This window comes from Stegostoma tigrinum, chromosome 23 (assembly GCF_030684315.1).
Source record: "Stegostoma tigrinum isolate sSteTig4 chromosome 23, sSteTig4.hap1, whole genome shotgun sequence".
In the NCBI taxonomy this organism is placed as follows: domain Eukaryota; kingdom Metazoa; phylum Chordata; class Chondrichthyes; order Orectolobiformes; family Stegostomatidae; genus Stegostoma; species Stegostoma tigrinum.
Genome location: NC_081376.1, coordinates 34753492 through 34770683, shown reverse-complemented (window position 1 = coordinate 34770683; position 17192 = coordinate 34753492). Strand labels below are relative to the sequence as shown.

The following is a 17192-nucleotide window of genomic DNA, read 5'->3' as shown; positions in this document are numbered from 1 at the left end:
TCTAGCTTCAGGTCAATGCTAATTCCTAGGATCTTGACAATTGGTGATTTAATTATGGCAATGTCATTGATATATCATTGGGCAATGGATGGTTGCCTCATTGAAGATGGTCATTGCCTGGCATTTCTGTGGCACAAAATGTTACTTGCCACTTTTCAGGCCAAGTCCACGTTTTGCTGCATTTGGACATAAACTGCTTCAGGATTTAAGGAGTCGCAAATGGTGCTGAATATTCTACAATCATCAGCAAACATCGCCCTTTTTAAGATTTGATTTATTTATTGTCATGTGTATTTTGTTACAAAATACGATGAAAAGAGTTGTATAGTGTCACCATTCTTCAGCACCATCTTAAAACACAGAAAGATAAACCAAAACACAGAAATGTAAAGGCAGAAAATAAAAGAAATAAAGTGTTCAATTTTATTTCCAAACTAGCCTCAGCTTGTGAAAATACTTCATTCCAATGTCTTCATACGACAGTGAGAACTTACCATCTTCCCTTGCATTCTTACGTCATCACCTTAGCTTTAGCTCTCTGCTGCAAACAGAGACACAGAGCCAAACACTAAATTGAACAGCTTGAGCCAGAGGTTGGAGAGTTTAACATATGGCCCATTTCTGGAAACCAGTCCAGAAGATATTCCACCAGAACTGCAGCAAACATAGCAGAGGTAGAATTTAATCTTAAATTGGTGGAATGGTTTTTGATGAAGGAATGGAGGTATTTCCGTTGATGAAGATTGTCGGACCTAGGATACTACTCTGAAGTAGGGATCTGATGGTGTAGTGGTGTCTCCACCTTTGAGCCAGGAGGCCAGGGTTCAAGACTCATCTAATCTAAAGGTCACAGAATCCCTACAATGTGTTGGGGCGAGGGAGGGGGCAACCCTCCGATTCAGACACAAGAGCACGACCCAGTGAGCCATGGCCGTCACTGTCACCTCACAGCCGGATTCTGAACACAACGAAGCTACTCCAACGCCCGGGCCTCCATTCTCTGAGACTCACCAGGCTTCCATTGCCCTCAACAGAGCGACTGTGACAAATAGGAATTCTCCAACCCAAGTTACCCGCCGCTCAACTCTTCCTTTGGATGTACATCGCCTCGTCGCGCCGTTCCAGCGAGCACGCCAACTGCCTTCTGGGAAATGAAGTCCTAATTCAACAACGCAGGAATTTCACGTCAACAAACTACAAGATCCATAACGCACTAACAGCGCCTGTCATCCGCCATGTACTCCGTTAAAAGTTAAGCCTTTTACTACGCATGAATTTAACTTAGTTATAATAAACAGAGGCGATAAATTTATCCTAGATTATTTAATCAAACCGTTATATTTGCGCACATTTGATTGACGTGCGCTCTATCCAATCATAAGTCAGAAGATCGCTGTAGATGCAGAGGTGGGGAATGAAGGAAGGTGTCTGGTGTTTTGTGATAGGTTGTTAGTGAGCTCGGGCCGGTTGAGGCTGAGTTAGGGTTTTCAGTCATGGAGATGTATAAAGTAAATTCTTATCTCCGTAGTGATGATTTTATTGACCTGCCCACGTGCATGTACAAGGTACCCAATATTCATCGAAGCGCTGCAGAAGCTCAGGTATGGATGTTGTAGGTTGTGGTAAATGCACTCCCCACGGGCCCAGGACTCATCCCTCCAACAAGCTCTTCCTGCCGCTTCGGGCCTCCTCATTGCCTTGCCTGTACCTTATGTTTTGAAGGTTTTAGGATGTTCGTGCATTCGCAATGTATAGCATATGTTTAATCAGGGTTCTGTGTGGGTTTAAAATAGGATAAAGCGTTAGAAGTGGAAATGCTCAGTAGATTTGGCAGCCTCTGTGCAGAGAGAAGCAAGAGTAGAAGGAAGACTTGTATTTCTACAGTGCATTTCCCATCCTGGAAATTGTTGTGAAATTGGGTAGAGTACTTGTGTACATACTGAAAGAACTGCAGCTGATGTAAATTAGGAACAAAAATAGAAGTTGCTGGAAAAGCTCATCAGCAGGCCTGGTAGCATCTGTGATGAAAATGTTAGTGTTAATGTTTCAAGTCTGAAAACTGCTGAGGAAGAGTCACTGGACCTGAAATGTTAACTCTGATTTTTCTTTTCTTTGCAGAGTACTTGTGTATTGGGAGACAGTAAGTTAGAATTTGGTGTTTGTAAAATGCTGCTGGGGTTGGGTGTGTGTGAGAGGGAGGGAGGGAGGAGAGGGAGCACTGCATGGTCCCTTTAAAAAATTATGTACTTTTTATATGCTTAGACTTTTAAAATGTCTTTGAGCAGCAGCTTGAAAGTTCAGGTCCTCCCTTTGATTGAAATATTTGTATCAAAAGGCTGTGCAGTTAGATGGTGCAGCAGTTTTTACCAAGACTACTTTTGAAGTTAGCCAAACAATTTGAACCAAGCACTTTAAATTCATTTGGTTTTTGGCATTTAAGTCCAGTTTTGACAGTATAGGGCCAACCCTATTGTAAGAAATTAATGTCATCATGGGTATAAAAGAAGAGTCATTTGGGGAAAGACAGGAGATGTAACTGCCATCTGCCAGATATACAAGCCATCAGCTCTTGAGAGAATCACTGGCATTCTCAGACTCCTCTAAGACTTAGAGAAATCACTACCTAAAAGAACAAAGGTACCTATCGCACAATTAATGAATATTCCTGATAGAAGAATCAACAGAAAACACAGCATTTTGGAAGACATGTGAGCTTGCTGTAATTTTGAGAGACTAATTTTTTTAAATATGTGGGTCCTGTATTTATCGGAATAGCATCTGATTGGAATCTTGTATTGTTTGAGAATAGTTAGTAGTTAAAAGGGATTTATTTGGTTTGTTGAGCAAAGTAACTGAACTTTTACTGTTAGAGTTAGATATTTGGTTACTTGTTGATTGTAAAGTGAGTGAGAGGGGTCTATTTTATTTACCCTCTAGAAGTTGCTGAAAGGCAGATTAAACCACTTTTCACACTCTTTACAGATTGTACGGCGAGGTGTTCCTCTTTGGGTGTTTCAGTTTTAGCTCTCAGGGAGGTCAAGCTCTGCTTTATAACAAAATGTCACTTTTGTGCAATAGTCAGTTTGCACTTGGTAAGCTCATACAAATTTATCTTTCTAGAATGTTGATTTCAGTAATAAATATTATCAGGTTATTGGGATAACTTTCCTTCTCTTCAAAATAACACAGGCTCTTTTATGCCTGCCTCAGGGCAGGTGGGGCCTCATCTGAAAGAAAGCGTATTATGATGAGTGAATTTTAACAGTTGCAATATCATTCTAGGAATTGTCTCAAAACTGTGTTTGTAAAGATGTTATTTCTAGTACAACTGACTTGCATTAAGCATTCACACTTCTGTTTTGAGTTACGGGAGGAAATTTCATCTCAATATCTCTTTTTCAATTTTGTATCTTTAGATATTAACCTTTACTGTCTGTGCAGTTATTAAAATGCATTGTAACATTTTGTGTATCTATTTTCTTGTTTCTCTTCCACTTAAGTGTTCAGTTCCAAGATGTATGTGCTCCTTTTCTTCATATCTTCTGCAACATTCTCACACCCAACTTGTAACTGGAAAATTAATTCTGGATTTCCTGTTTATTTCTTTAAAAATTCTGAAAGAAGTGTAAAAGCATTGACGGGGATGTTGCAGATTTAGAGAGCTTGTAACAAACAAAAAGGTTAAACAGTGTGGACTTTCTAAAAAACACAATGCTCAGAGCTGTCTTGATTGGGATCTTTAAAATTATGAAAGTATTTGATAAGATAGTCAGTCAGTGTTTCCACTTGAGGGACACCAGACAAAGAGCCATAATTATATCATAATCAGAAATTCAAAAAAAGAATGAATTTGTAGAAGCACTACCAAAAGTTGTGATTGTAATGATTAGGATTGATGTGTTTAAGAGAAAACTAGATAAACACACCAAGGAAAAAGGAACAGAAGAGTAGTTTGATATGGTTGAGCTTAAAGAGTGATATGAGAGTTGTATGGAGTGTAAGCACCAGCATAGACCAGATGGCTGAGTAACCTTTCTCTGAGATTTAAATATTATGTTATTTGTATTTCACTGCTATTTTGTCTTGGACATTTAATAGTTTTTCCTAAAAAAAAAGGATTTTTTATTTTTCCGAAAAGGAATATGTCTCATGGTTATGGGGAGAAAGTATTGGAGTGGAACATAATTGGGTTGTTCTTATAAAGAGCTAGCACATGTCAATGTGGAGAGCTAAGGCACATCATAAATTGCTTAACTAATTCAGCACGTAGCAAAGCCTGACTATCTCTTGATTGTAGAACGCTGTTCTAAGCATTCTGATGAGCTATTAAGAGTTTCATTTTCAGTCCTGACTCTTGCGTGAATAGAGAAAATAGCTTGTATTTATTTAGCATCACTCATCTCTTTATGATGTTACAGTGCACTCTAGTCAACTTAGGTACAGTTTAGGGAAATACAGCAGTCAGTTTACAAACAGTGAGAACTCTCAAACATCAACACATAGTACCTAATAAATTGCTTGTGTTTTCAGAATGCAGATGAATATCCAGCACTCGAGAACTTAGAATTGAGGCAAACAGAAATACTGAAACGTTTGTATGATCTGAAGGCAGTTGTTGATGGGCTCTCGAAGACTGTGCTTACACCAGATGCTGACCTTGATATTGCAGAGATTGACCAGGCTTGTCTTGTACCAAAAATCCATACTATAGCTAATTTAAATTCTGTATTGGGAAAGGTAAGTTTGAATCACATCTCAAAGTGCTTTTAAGGATCATTTTAATGATTAAAAGATGACATTTCCATTTATACAGCACCTTTCACAACCACTGGAAGTTCCAAAACACTTCGAAGTCAAGGAAGTGATTTTAAATGTGGTCACTGTTGTAACATTGGAAATGTAGTAGCCGCTCTACACGCAACTTGTTCATGCAAACAATAATCTGTTAATTTAGGGGTATATGTTGGTCCAAGTCTTCCCCAATCTTTTTTGAAATATTGTCCTTGCATCCTGCAAGAGAAAATAGGACTTCTGTTTAACATCCCTGACACTGCAGCACTCCCTTGCTACTGTATCAGAATATCAGGTGGGATTGTTGTCAAGAGAGTAAGAGTCATGCTCTCAATCTTCAATTATTGATGCAAGTGCAACTAATTGAGCTACAGCTAATATAGAACATAGAACATAACAGCACAGGACAGGCCCTTCGGCCCTCGATGTTGTGCTGACCTGTCATACCGATCTCGAGCCCATCTAACCTACACCATTCCATGTACGTCCATATGCTTGTCCAATGACGACTTAAATGTACCTAAAGTTGGCAAATCTACTACCATTGCAGGCAAAGTGTTCCATTCCCTTACTACTCTCTGAGTAAAGAAACTACCTCTGACATCTGTCCTATATCTTTCACCCCTCAATTTAAAGCTATGCCCCCTCGTGCTCGCCGTCACCATCCTAGGAAAAAGGCTCTCCCTATCTAACCCTCTGATTATTTTATATGTTTCAATTAAGTCACACCTCAACCTTCTCTCTAATGAAAACAGCCTCAAGTCCCTCACCCTTTCCTTGTAAGACCTTCCCTCCATACCAGGCAACATCCTAGTAAATCTCCTCTGCACCCTTTCCAAAGCTTCCACATCCTTCTTATAATGCGCTGACCAGAACTGTAGACAATACTCCAAGTGCGGCCGCACCAGAGTTTTGTACAGCTGCAGCATGACCTCTTGGTTCCGGAACTCCATCCCTCTATTAATAAAAGCTAAAACACTGTATGCCTTCTTAACAGCCCTGTCAACCTGGGTGGTAACTTTCAAGGATCTGTGTACATGGACACCGAGATCTCTCTGCTCATCTACACTGCTAAGAATCTTACCATTAGCCCTGTACTTTGCCTTCTGGTTACTCCTACCAAAGTGCATCACCTCACACTTGTCTGCATTAAACTCCATTTGCCACCTCTCAGCCCACCTCTGCAGCTTATCTATGTCTCTCTGCAACCTACAGCATCTTTCGTCACTATCCACAGCTCCACCGACCTTAGTGTTGTCTGCAAATTTACTAACCCATCCTTCTACGCCCTCATCCAGGTCATTTATAAAAATGACAAACAGCAGTGGACCCAACACAGACCCTTGCGGTACACCACTAGTAACTGTTCTCCAGGATGAACATTTCCCATCAACTACCACCCTCTGTCTTCTTTCAGCAAGTCAATTTCCGATCCAAACTGCTATATCTCCCACAATTCCATTCCTCCGCATTTTGTACAATAGCCTAATGTGGGGAACCTTATCGAACGCCTTGCTGAAATACATATACACCACATCAACCGGTTTACTCTCATCTACCTGTTTGGTCACCTTCTCAAAGAACTCAATAAGGTTTGTGAGGCACGACCTTCCCTTCACAAAACTGTGCTGACTATCCCTAATCAATTTATTCTTTTCTAGATGATTATAAATCCTATCCCTTATAACCTTTTCCAACACTTTACCAACAACTGAGGTAAAGCTCACTGGTCTATAATTACCAGGGTTGTCTCTACTCCCCTTCTTGAACAGGGGCACCACATGTGCTATCCTCCAGTCATCTGGGACTATTCCTGTAGACAATGACGAGTTAAAGATCAATTCCAAAGGCTCGGCAATCTCCTCCCTGGCTTCCCAGAGGATTTGAGGATTAATCCCATCCGGCCCAGGGGACTTATCTATCTTCACCCTCTGAAGGATTTCTAATACCTCTTCCTTGTGAACCTCAATCCCATCTAGTCTAGTAGCCTGTATCTCAGTATTCTCCTCGACAACATTGTCGTTTTCTAGAGTGAATACTGTTGAAAAATATTCATTTGGCGCTTCCCCTATCTCATCTGACTCCACACACAACTTACCACTACTATCCTTGATTGGGCCTAATCTTACTTTCGTCATTCTTTTATTCCTTAAATACCTATAGAAAGCCTTAGGGTTTACCCTGATCCTATCCGCCAACAACTTCTCATGTCTCCTCCTGGCTCTTCTGAGCTATCTCTTTAGGTCTTTCCTGGCTACCTCGTAGCCCTCAAGTGCCCTAACTGAGCCTTAACATCTCATCCTAACATAAGCCTCCTTCTTCCTCTTGACCAGAGATTCCACCTCCTTCGTAAACCACGGCTCCCGCACTCTACAGCTTCCTCCCTGCCTGACAGGTACATACTTATCTAGGACACACAGGAGCTTTTCTTTGAATAAGCTCCACACTTCTACTGTGCCCATCCCCTACAGTTTCCTTTCCCATCCTATGCTCCCTAAATCTTGCCTAATCGCATCGTAATTGCCTTTCCCCCAGCTATAACTCTTGCCCAGTGATATACACCTATCCCTTTCCATCACTAAAGTAAACATAACAGAATTGTGATCGCAATCACCAAAGTGCTTACCTACATGCAAATCTAACACCTGGCCGGGCTCATTACCCAGTACCAAATCTAATCTGGCTTCACCCCTTGTTGGCCTATCTACATACTGTGTACCTCCTGCACACACTGGACAAAAACTGACCCATCTATAGTACTCGAACTATAGTGTTCCCAGTCAATATTTGGAAAGTTGAAGTCCCCCATGACAACTACCCTGTCTCTCTCACTCCTATCGAGAATCATCTTTGCTGTCCGTTCCTCTACATCTCTGGAACTATTCAGAGGCCTATAGAAAACTCCCAACAAGGTGACCTCTCCTTTCCTGTTTCTAACCTCAGCCTGTACTACCTCAGTTGACAAGTCCCCAAACATCCTTTCTGCAACTGTCATACTGTCCTTGACCAACACTGCCACACCTCCGCCCCTTTTACCATCTTCTCTGTTCTTACTGAAACATCTAAATCCCGGAACCTGCAACAACCATTCCTGTCCCTGCTCTATCCTGTCTCTGAAATGGCCACAACGTCAAAGTCCCAGGTACTAACCCATGCTGCAAGTTCACCCACCTTATTCCGGATGCTCCTGGCATTGAAGTAGACACACTTCAAACCAACTTCTTGCTTGCCGGTGCCATCTTGCTTCCCTGAAACTTTATTTCGGAACAGAATGAACAGAAGCTTGCTTTTGCTCACTGAGCTACAGATATTTGTAACCCTTTCTCATTCCAAATATAATACATAACTCTTTTTTTCTTACTTTCAAATTGACCTAAAGACCTTTCTCTTCAACTGCACTTTCAGTAGCCAAGCTATTTCTCCCCTGATCCCTTCTGACTTTGGCATGCACTTGTACACTTTCCTGTGGAATGTGTTTATAGCAATGTTCCGCATATAAGGCGTGCTCTAGCATTGCTATACAGGTCTTAATGGATTGTTTTGATTCACTGTCCTTTTGATTTGGGGTCAGGAACATTAGTGCAGACTTCCTGTATGAAGAAGCCATTTAAAAGTTAATTGCACCATTGAGACTGGTACAAGATGGTGTTTATTTCATGTCTTTTGTATATTTATTCTACATTTGCCGTTTTAACATCTATGCTTTTTTTGCTATACAATAAATATAATTGTTTTTACAGTTCTTGTGATTTCCAACTGACTATAGTTAGCAACCGTTTAAACTTTATAGTTGACTTCTGGCCAAAAAGATTATTTTGTTTTAACCAATACAAACAGTTATCACTTGTGTGCTCCATGGTTTCTTCTTTTTCTTTTCATAAGGACTGTTTCTTTTGTAAAATATTCATTTGGTAGTTTGTCTGGCAGATAAAATGGATAACTTGCAACATGTCAATTTCTTTTGACTTTGTATTTTGACCTCCTAAACTATAATGCAGATATTAGTAATGCACAACTTGCTGTTCTTAAAACTGCGTGTTTATATAAACTTTTTTTCTGATTTAACACTTGGTGCAGGCCTTTTAATGTAGTTAAGGTCAGCCTTTACATCTGTAAAATAATTGACCTAATCTGTTCATACAATTGAAGCCTCTAATTCTGTTGCTGCAAAGATCATGCTCAATATCTCTCTGGCCATAAAGTTGTCTTTGGCTCTAGTGAAATCTAATAAAGGGGATTTTCTACTTCTTAATTGCTAGGTCAAATTAATTTGAAAAACTGAGATTTCTGTAATTTTGTTACATTATCCAATTGAAGTGCAGACCAATCATGGTCTAATTGAATGAATGAATTTCTGTTTGCAGTTTATATGAAAGTGTAACGTTCACAATTATCTTTAATTATGCTTCACTTTAGAGTCTTGGTGTCCTGCAAGATATTGTCATCAATGCTAATCCTTCTGAGATTCCGCTGTCCCTACTAGTTCTGCATGGTTTGCTGTGTCAACAATATAAGGTCCTATCATCGGTACACGTACACTCTTCTGTGCAAAATGTTCCCTCCAAACTCTGGAACTGTCTAGGTGAGGGAAATTGCAGTCATTCACGAAGGGGATATCAACTTGGCTTCACCCTTGTCTGGAAGGATGGTAAGTAAAAACTATTAGGATGCACTGGAAATTTTCCTGAAAACAAGCTTAATACTTGCAGTTTGCAAAATAAACCGAACCTTTAATTATGTACTGTCATGAACCTCAGAGGGGGGATAAAAATAATCATGTTTTAAACGGGTGCACTATGATTTTTAAGCAATGACCTATTGTTGTAGATTCTCCCAGAAGAGGAAACAGCCTGTCTGCATCTACCCTATCATGTTTCAATTAAGTTACCTCTTAACTTTTCTAAACTCCAGCAGATGCACACTTAGTCTTTCCTGCCTATCTTTGAGGTGGAGACCAACCATGATCTAATTTGGCAACCATTTTGCATTTCTGCATCCAAGTCACTTATAAGAATTATAAATAGCTAAGGTCCTAGCGCTGATCCCTGTGGCACACAACTTGGTAAGCTTGCTGTCCTGAAAAAGACCCAATTACCCCATTCTGCTTCCTGTTAGACAGCCAATCTTTTGTCAATATACTTGCTGTACACCATTAACTTTTATTTTTCACAACAAGCTTTTGTGGCAGCTTAATAAATGGCTTGTGGCTGTCCAAGTGCAGTACTTCCACTGGATCCCCTTTATCCACCGCTCACATTATTTCGTCAAAGAACTCACGTAGATTAGTCAAACATCATTTTCCTTTCACAAAATCACTTTGACTCTGCCTGAATACGTTGAATTTTTCCAAGAACCCAGTGATGTATATGTTTATCATTTCTAGCATTTTCCCTATGACAAATATTAGGCCACCTGATGTATAGTTTCTTGCTTTTTGTGTCTCTTTTGAATTAAAGTTACATTTGCTATGTATCAATCTAATAGGACTGTGTCTGAATTAAGGGAGTTTGGAAGATTAGAACTAATACATCAGCTTTTTCACTAGCCACTTTTAAGGATGAGATCTAGGATGAAATCCATTAGGACCCAGGCGCTTGTCAGCCTGCAGTTTAAACAATTTTCTCAGTACCATCTCTCTAGTAATGGTGGTCGTGGTTTTTCCTAAGTTCTTCCTTCCATTCAATTTTCTGGATTTATCAAGTCTGTTATTATCTTTTTACAGTGAAGACTGATACTGAAGACTTGTTCAGTTGACCTTGCAGTTTCATATTTTCCATTATTAATTCTCCAGTCTGACTTTGTGGTACCAGTGCTCACTTTTGAAACTTTTCTTGTTTAAATATGTACAGAAACTCTTAATCTGTTTTTATATTTCTGGCTAGTTTCTCTTGCATTCTTTATTAATTTTTTTTGGTGTAATTCTATACTTTTCTTATATTCTGCCAAATCTTCTGACCTGTTCTGCTGTTCACACAGTTGTATGCCTTTTTTCTTTAAGTTTGCTACTGTCTTTAACACTTCTAGTTAACCAAGGAGGTGGGATCTTTGGATTTTCTTTTCCTGCACACTGCAATGTATCTATTCTGTGTATTCTGAAATATCACCTTAAATATCTGCCACTGCACTCTATTGACCTATAATTTGCTAACTTACTTAGCTTATGGAGGCAATACTGACTTTGGGGTACCTCTCTCAAAAGTGAGTACAGTGCCAATAACACTAAGGAAAATGAAATAATTCAGAAACCTGGACAAGCTACATCAGTGATCAGAAGTTAAGTCTAGAGATTTGACAGGAGGAGGAAGAAGATAAATAGCCATTTCTGTTGCTAAACAGCCCATTCTCGGATGGCATTTGAAGGGATATTTCTAGAGGCTTGCAAGTGATGTCGGAAGGTAAATCTCCAACTGGTCTGTGTGTAAGAATCCTCTTGCAATTGCTGCTGTATCTGTCATAAGCTTTGACAGTTCTTGATTGTGCAGAACCAGTTTCCCCAGCAGCATGGATTTTGCAATACGCCTCTGGCGACACCGAGTATTTGAGCACCTGTGTTTTTCATTGGTTGTTCATTGATCCATGTCCGAGGATTTAGGGCAGAATGCTGGCTCAGTGGTTAGCACTATTGCCCCTCAGTGCCAGGGACCTGGGTTCGATTCCACCCTTGGGTGATGGTGAGTGGGGAGTTTGCACATTCTCCGTGTCTGTGTGGGTTTCCACCCACAGTCCAAAGATGTGGCTAGGTGGATTAGCCGTGCTAAATTGCCCGTAAATCTTCAGGGATGTGAAGATTAGGTGGGTTATAGGGGGTAAGTCTGGGTCTGGGTCTCATATTCTGAGTGTCAGTCTGGACTTGTTGGGCCAAAGGGCCTGTTTCTACACTGTAGGGATATGATAATTACTGAGCGTTATCTTTGCTTGTCATGTACAGAGTGCACCGTTGGCATGGCCATTATAATTGCTGTGGTTTGTCTGTATGTAACAGCTTTTGTTTTTCTGTTGGCAGTACACAAACCTCAGATGAAATTCAGCGTTCAAAGCACATGCTCCATTGAAGGCGAGGGCAATGTTGCCCGTTTCCTCTTTGCACTTCTTGGCCGTGAATACAATGCCGTGATATCAACACAGATCGACAACTGGGCGGATGTTGCTATCTTCCAGCTGAAGAAGGGTAGCAACAAGGAAAAGGCAGCTGTGCTACGTTCCTTAAATTCTGCCCTTGGCAAGAACCCCTGGCTTGTGGGAGTTGATCTGACATTGGCTGATGTTATGGTTTACTGTGCCTTGAAGCAGGCAGAGCTTGCCAACGTTCCAGCCAATGTCCAGAGATGGGTTAAATCATGTGAGAATTTAGCATGCTTTAATCTAGCACTAAAGCTATTAAAGTGATTCATATTTATAGTTGAACTATACATTTAGTCCTTTGCAGCTAATGCCTATGCTTTGAAATTTCAGTGTTTTGCTCATGAAATACTTATTTAATAAATATGTTTTAGAGGCACTCTAACTGGAAAAACATCTTTTTAAATTTTAAAGTTATGCATTTTAGTTCACTTGAATTTAAAAAGCGGTTTTGGGAACATCACCATACATGTAATTCACACAAGCAGCAATGTAAGATGTGCCAATAATTATGGACTCCGTGTGGGTTCAGTGATCTGACATGCTGTCTTTCTGTAGACTTTATATTTTAATTCCTACTGTTTAAAATTTTAAGATCACTGTACTTTTGGGAGAGTCAAGCTTGCTGACCTTAGACAATTTTGTTGATACTGAATAGTCATATTGGTTTCGTGGATTGTGATCAGAGGGTAATAACTGTTACAGTGCTGTGTGACCATGAAATAGGTGAATGTGATTAGTGAGTAGAACAGGTTGACCACAGCTGCCCTGTGCCTGTGCACCTAAGCAGCCTGGAAGCAATTTAACATAATTTGCACCAGGCAACACCATTTCCTGATCCATAAATTGCAAATTTACAGTACAAACTTGAGCATTTTAGCACTGGTAAGGCCATACTTATGGCCTATTTTTACTTGCCTTTGAAAGTAATGGCAAAGTACCTTCTTGAACCATGAGAACCAGCTATTGAAGCCTAATCTACATATTGACTGAGCATACTGCAGTAGCAATAATACTAGACACTAATTCGTAGAATGTGTCAACATGCTTTCTAGACTCCTAACTTGAACCAACTGAATAGGCTATCCTAGTTTGATTTTATACAACCAGGAGCTAATTAGTTTTGGTGAGAGGCCCTTTAGGAAAAGGGACCACGACATCACTTTCTATCCGAAGAAGAATTTTTAGTAGTCAATCTAAACAAAGGGTCCTAAAGCCAAACAAAGGAAATTGTATGAGCAGGGAGCTGGGTGCAATTAGGTAATTTTTTCTTTTAAAAAGCATGATTGTGGATAGGTAGTGAATAATATTAAAGGAATAATTGCATGCATTGTTTTACAGTTCTTCTGGGTGGGAGAACACAACAGGAAAAGTGTACCACATATAATTAACAAAAAATACTATTGAATTCAAAGGAGTTAGAGCTGCTAGAACGAGTAACAAGCCTGAGGACTAAGGCATTGATTTTTTTTTTAAATGGGGAAATAGTGAGCGTACATTTGCAAAGAATACAAGAGTTTTTAGAAGTATGTAAAAAGAAAAGGGGTAGTGCACACAAACGTCCCTCATTCTGAAATAATAGAATTGATAATTGAACAACTTCAGGAGAAAACAATTTATTTCCTTCACATTTCTGAGAAGTTAAGAAAGAATCTTATTATCCTTTCTGATCTATCACTAGTAAAAGAATAGTTCCATTAAAATTTCCAACATCGCAAGGTGACAAATCACCGAGGCCCAATTCGTCTACATCCTAATGTACTGAAGGTGGTGGCCATGGAAGTAGCACAGGTTTTGGTTGTCATTTTCCAAAATTGTTAATTGTGAAATTGTCTTGACAGACCGCAAGGTAGGATAAGTATTGTGACTTCAATAAGTACCTCTACTGAACCATAGCAAATGCATAAGTGAAAAGCCTTGACAACATTTTTCAATTTAATATTTAATCTCTCATCTTACGGAACATTCACAAAACAGTCATATGTGAGGCATTCAAAATTAATTCAGATAATAGGGGAAGGAAGGAACCAAAAAAGTTCTCTAGCTGAGTTCTCGCTCCCCAGCTAGTAACTTGATCATTTCCCAGAGACTCCTGATTTCATCTTGCTGATCGATCACTTTCTGTTGTAGGCTCTTAATTTCTTGCTCCTGGTTAACTACTTTCTGTTCAAGGTTGTCTCGAGATACAGTTACCTGTGTGAAATGTTGGGGTAGAGGAAAACGATGAAAATTAGTGAAGCTTAGGATGAAGCAGCAGCGATTATCCATCCCATCAGATCTTTGCTTGAGCAATCCAAAAATCCTGCCATAGCCCCAAATTCTTAAGTTTCACGATAAAATTAGGGAAATATAATTTGAAGGCTAGCATTGGTCTAAGTAAATCACACATCTGCACCAAGGAGAAAGTATTTCACAGCACCTTGCGTGAGCTCACTGTCTCAAAATACCTTACTGTAAATTAGGTTTAAAGAAACCAAGATGGTAGCAGTACAGTGCAAGGGCAACTGCTTAATTTAAGCTACTTACCTTCTATGCATGGGGAAGACAAGCCCAATGTGGTGGTGAGAGGGGTCCCCAGTGTTGGTGGCAGCTGGAGCAGACAGCTGCTCCTGAACTGGGGGCAGCCAGAATGGGAATAGGCAGCTTCTGGCGATCGGTGACAGTAGGAGCATGCAAGCCAGAGTAGCAGTGAGGTTGGGCTTTTATGAGGTGAGAGAGCCCAGCATAATCAGGTGCTTATGGACTGCAGTGTTGCATTTTTAACTGTTTCTTTGTTTTTCTACTTTTATAGTAGGGAAGCACGTAATAGATAACTTTTTAAACTTAGTTTCTCTGCTCTGTACCTAGGTACCGTCATACCTAAAACGACACCGCAAGTGGCAACTTATAAACTTTTCACAATACTCATGATTACATTGATAATAAAGCTAATTCAAATAGCTACTCCAGGTATAGGGAATGCAACCTCCATTTTTCATGCAGTGAGATTCTAAAGTGAAATAAGCGACCAAATAATACACTTTGAAGATGTTGATTAAAATTGACCAGGATATAAAGGAGAATCTCCTGCTCTTTGAATCGTGGCTGCAGAATGTTTTATTTCTGAGAGCGCAGACAGGACCATCAATTTAGAGACTCATCCGAAAGATTGCATTTCTGACAAAATAAGATTTTCTCAAAACTGCTGGGTCTGTCATTCTAATTAAAGATGGACTCAGTCCAACTAGTCCACACTGACGAGTGTCCAAACTAAACTAGTCCCACTTGCCTGTGTTTGGACCACATCCCTCCAAATATTTCCTATTAAAAGTACTTTCTAAACATCATTTAAACATTGTAACTAACTGCATCCACCACCACCTCTGGCATTTCATTCCATACACTAACCACTGTGTTTTAAAAAAAAAGTCATCCTTCAAGTACTTTTTAAATCTTTCCTTCTCACCTTGAAATTATGCCCCTTAGTTTTGAATTCTCACACCTTAGGAAAAGACCTTTACTATTCACTTTGTCTACTCCTCTCATGATTTCACAAACTTCTACAACGTCACTACTCACTCTCCAAAGTCCCAGCCTCTTCAGACTTTTATAACTCAAACCCTCCATTCCCAGCAACATCCTAGTAAATCTTATCTGAACCCTCTAATAATATCCTTCCTATTACAGGGTGACCAGAATTGCACATGGCACTCCAGAAGAGGCCTCACCAATGTCCTGTACAACCTCAAAATGACATCCCAATTTCTATCCTCAAAAGTCTGAGCAATGAACGCAAGACGGCTAAATGTCACCTTAATCACCTGGTCTACATTTGACGTAGATTTCAAAAAATTACATACCTCAAACCCTAGGTCTCTGTTCTACACACTAGCCAGGACCCCACCATTAACTGTCGAAGTCCTGCCTTGCTACCCACTATGCTGCGTGTAATTAAATCATTAAATTAAACTCAGATGAGAAACTGGGTAACATCCACTTCTCTACAACTGATGGTTAGCTGACAACACTATACTAAACAAAAAAAAATACTTTTTCAAATGTCCTTCCCTCATTTGTCGAATGTATTTATGAACAAAAACAAGAATGTTGACAGGGATTTATGTTTGTTTAATGGGGAGTTTGTCTTTATTTCCTAACCAATTTGAGCAAAATAAACTTTTCATCCATACCTCAGGTGAACTATGGAAGACTTCACTGGTCAACATCTCATCTGCGCTCGGTCTACAGGAAGCGATTCGGCTGGTTAGCAGCTTAACATATTTAGCATGTACAGGCCATTGCTTTGCAAAGTTCTCTGAGATATGGGACTCTCGAAGAGCCGTGAGCATCTTTATCCTTTCCATTGTTGTTCCAAACGGCTGGAAGAGCTCCAGTAAGATGATACCTACACTGTACATATCTGACTAAAAATGAAAAGAAATAACTTTTAAAAATGCAATGAATGTTGAAGTTCCCAAGGAATAGGACCGTAAAGCAGTTTATAAGAGTAGCTAAAAAGGATCATGAAGGAAACTTACAATGGACATAGAAGACAATAAAAGGAGACTTTATAGTCTATATGAAGGGAAAACGGCTGGTTAAGAGTATTATTGGTCCACTGAAGGCAGTGAGGATATTGTCAATGACCATGGGGAAATGGCAGACATGCTGAACAATTATTTTGCTTCACTATTCATAGCAGAAAAAAAGAGAGTAATAACTTGCCAGAGATCCTGAAGAAATTAACCGGATCAGAGACAGGTCTAAATAAAATTGGTTTAATTAAATTGTCATTAATTGAACTGAAGAGAGGCAAATCCCTGGAAACTAATGGTTTCCAATCACTGATGTTAAAGGAGCAATGACAGCACATTGCTGATGCCCTAATGATAATCTTTCAGAGTTCCCTGGATTCAGGAATTGTACTTCTGGTTTGGAAATTTGCTCATGTCACTCCACTCTTAATAGATACAGAGGGCAACCAGGGAAATTCAAACCGATTAGCATATTATTGATTATTGCCACAGATGTTAGGCTAAGTGATCACCTTGAAAAATTTCAATTAAAGAGATAGTTACCATGGATTCGTAAAGGATGGATCATGCTCGACAAACCTCAATTTTTTGAAGATGTGATAAAGGTTGTGGACAGAGGTAAGTTGATGGATGTTGTGCATCTGAACTTCCAGAAGGTTTTTGTAAAGTCTCACACAACAGACTGTTAGCTCAGGTAAAAGCCCATGGAGCGTAGGGAAAATTACTGATATAAATAGCAAGTTGATTATCAGGAAACAGAGACGTGGA

General features: G+C 39.7%; 3 protein-coding genes across 7 annotated transcripts in view; 1 reads left to right on the top strand and 2 right to left on the bottom strand.

Annotated features, from left to right (window-relative positions):
- Positions 1-1160, bottom strand: part of pms2 (PMS1 homolog 2, mismatch repair system component) — a 36519-nt gene extending 35359 nt beyond the window's left edge. Inside the window, exon 1 of one of the 2 annotated variants that reach the window (XM_048552059.2) lies at positions 1012-1160. In XM_048552059.2, the coding sequence (XP_048408016.1) occupies positions 1012-1022 (11 nt within the window). In that variant the 5' untranslated portion in view covers positions 1023-1160. The remainder of the gene's footprint in view (positions 1-1011) is intronic. The other variant, XM_048552060.2, reaches the window with a different exon arrangement.
- A 122-nt stretch (positions 1161-1282) lies between these two features.
- aimp2 (aminoacyl tRNA synthetase complex interacting multifunctional protein 2) lies at positions 1283-12621 on the top strand. Its single transcript, XM_048552066.2, has 4 exons — positions 1283-1601; positions 4531-4737; positions 9208-9439; positions 11795-12621. Exons 1-4 carry the CDS (start codon positions 1494-1496, stop codon positions 12175-12177), a joined length of 930 nt encoding a protein of 309 aa, XP_048408023.1. The 5' UTR covers positions 1283-1493; the 3' UTR covers positions 12178-12621.
- Positions 12622-13836: 1215 nt separating this feature from the next.
- eif2ak1 (eukaryotic translation initiation factor 2-alpha kinase 1) overlaps positions 13837-17192 on the bottom strand; it is a 46503-nt gene continuing 43147 nt past the window's right edge. For all 4 annotated transcript variants that reach the window (XM_048552062.2, XM_048552061.2, XM_059654063.1 and 1 more), the window contains 2 exons: positions 16080-16313; positions 13837-14103 (listed from right to left, as the gene is read on the bottom strand). In XM_048552062.2, the coding sequence (XP_048408019.2) occupies positions 13951-14103; positions 16080-16313 (387 nt within the window). In that variant the 3' untranslated portion in view covers positions 13837-13950. The remainder of the gene's footprint in view (positions 14104-16079; positions 16314-17192) is intronic.

Coding starts and splice junctions, on each gene's coding strand:
- aimp2 (XM_048552066.2), top strand. CDS start 1,494: ATGGAGATGTATAAAGTAAATTCTTATCTCCGTAGTGATGATTTTATT. Junction 4,738..9,207: donor TAAATTCTGTATTGGGAAAG/GTAAGTTTGAAT, acceptor GCTTCACTTTAG/AGTCTTGGTGTCCTGCAAGA. Junction 9,440..11,794: donor CACCCTTGTCTGGAAGGATG/GTAAGTAAAAAC, acceptor TTCTGTTGGCAG/TACACAAACCTCAGATGAAA.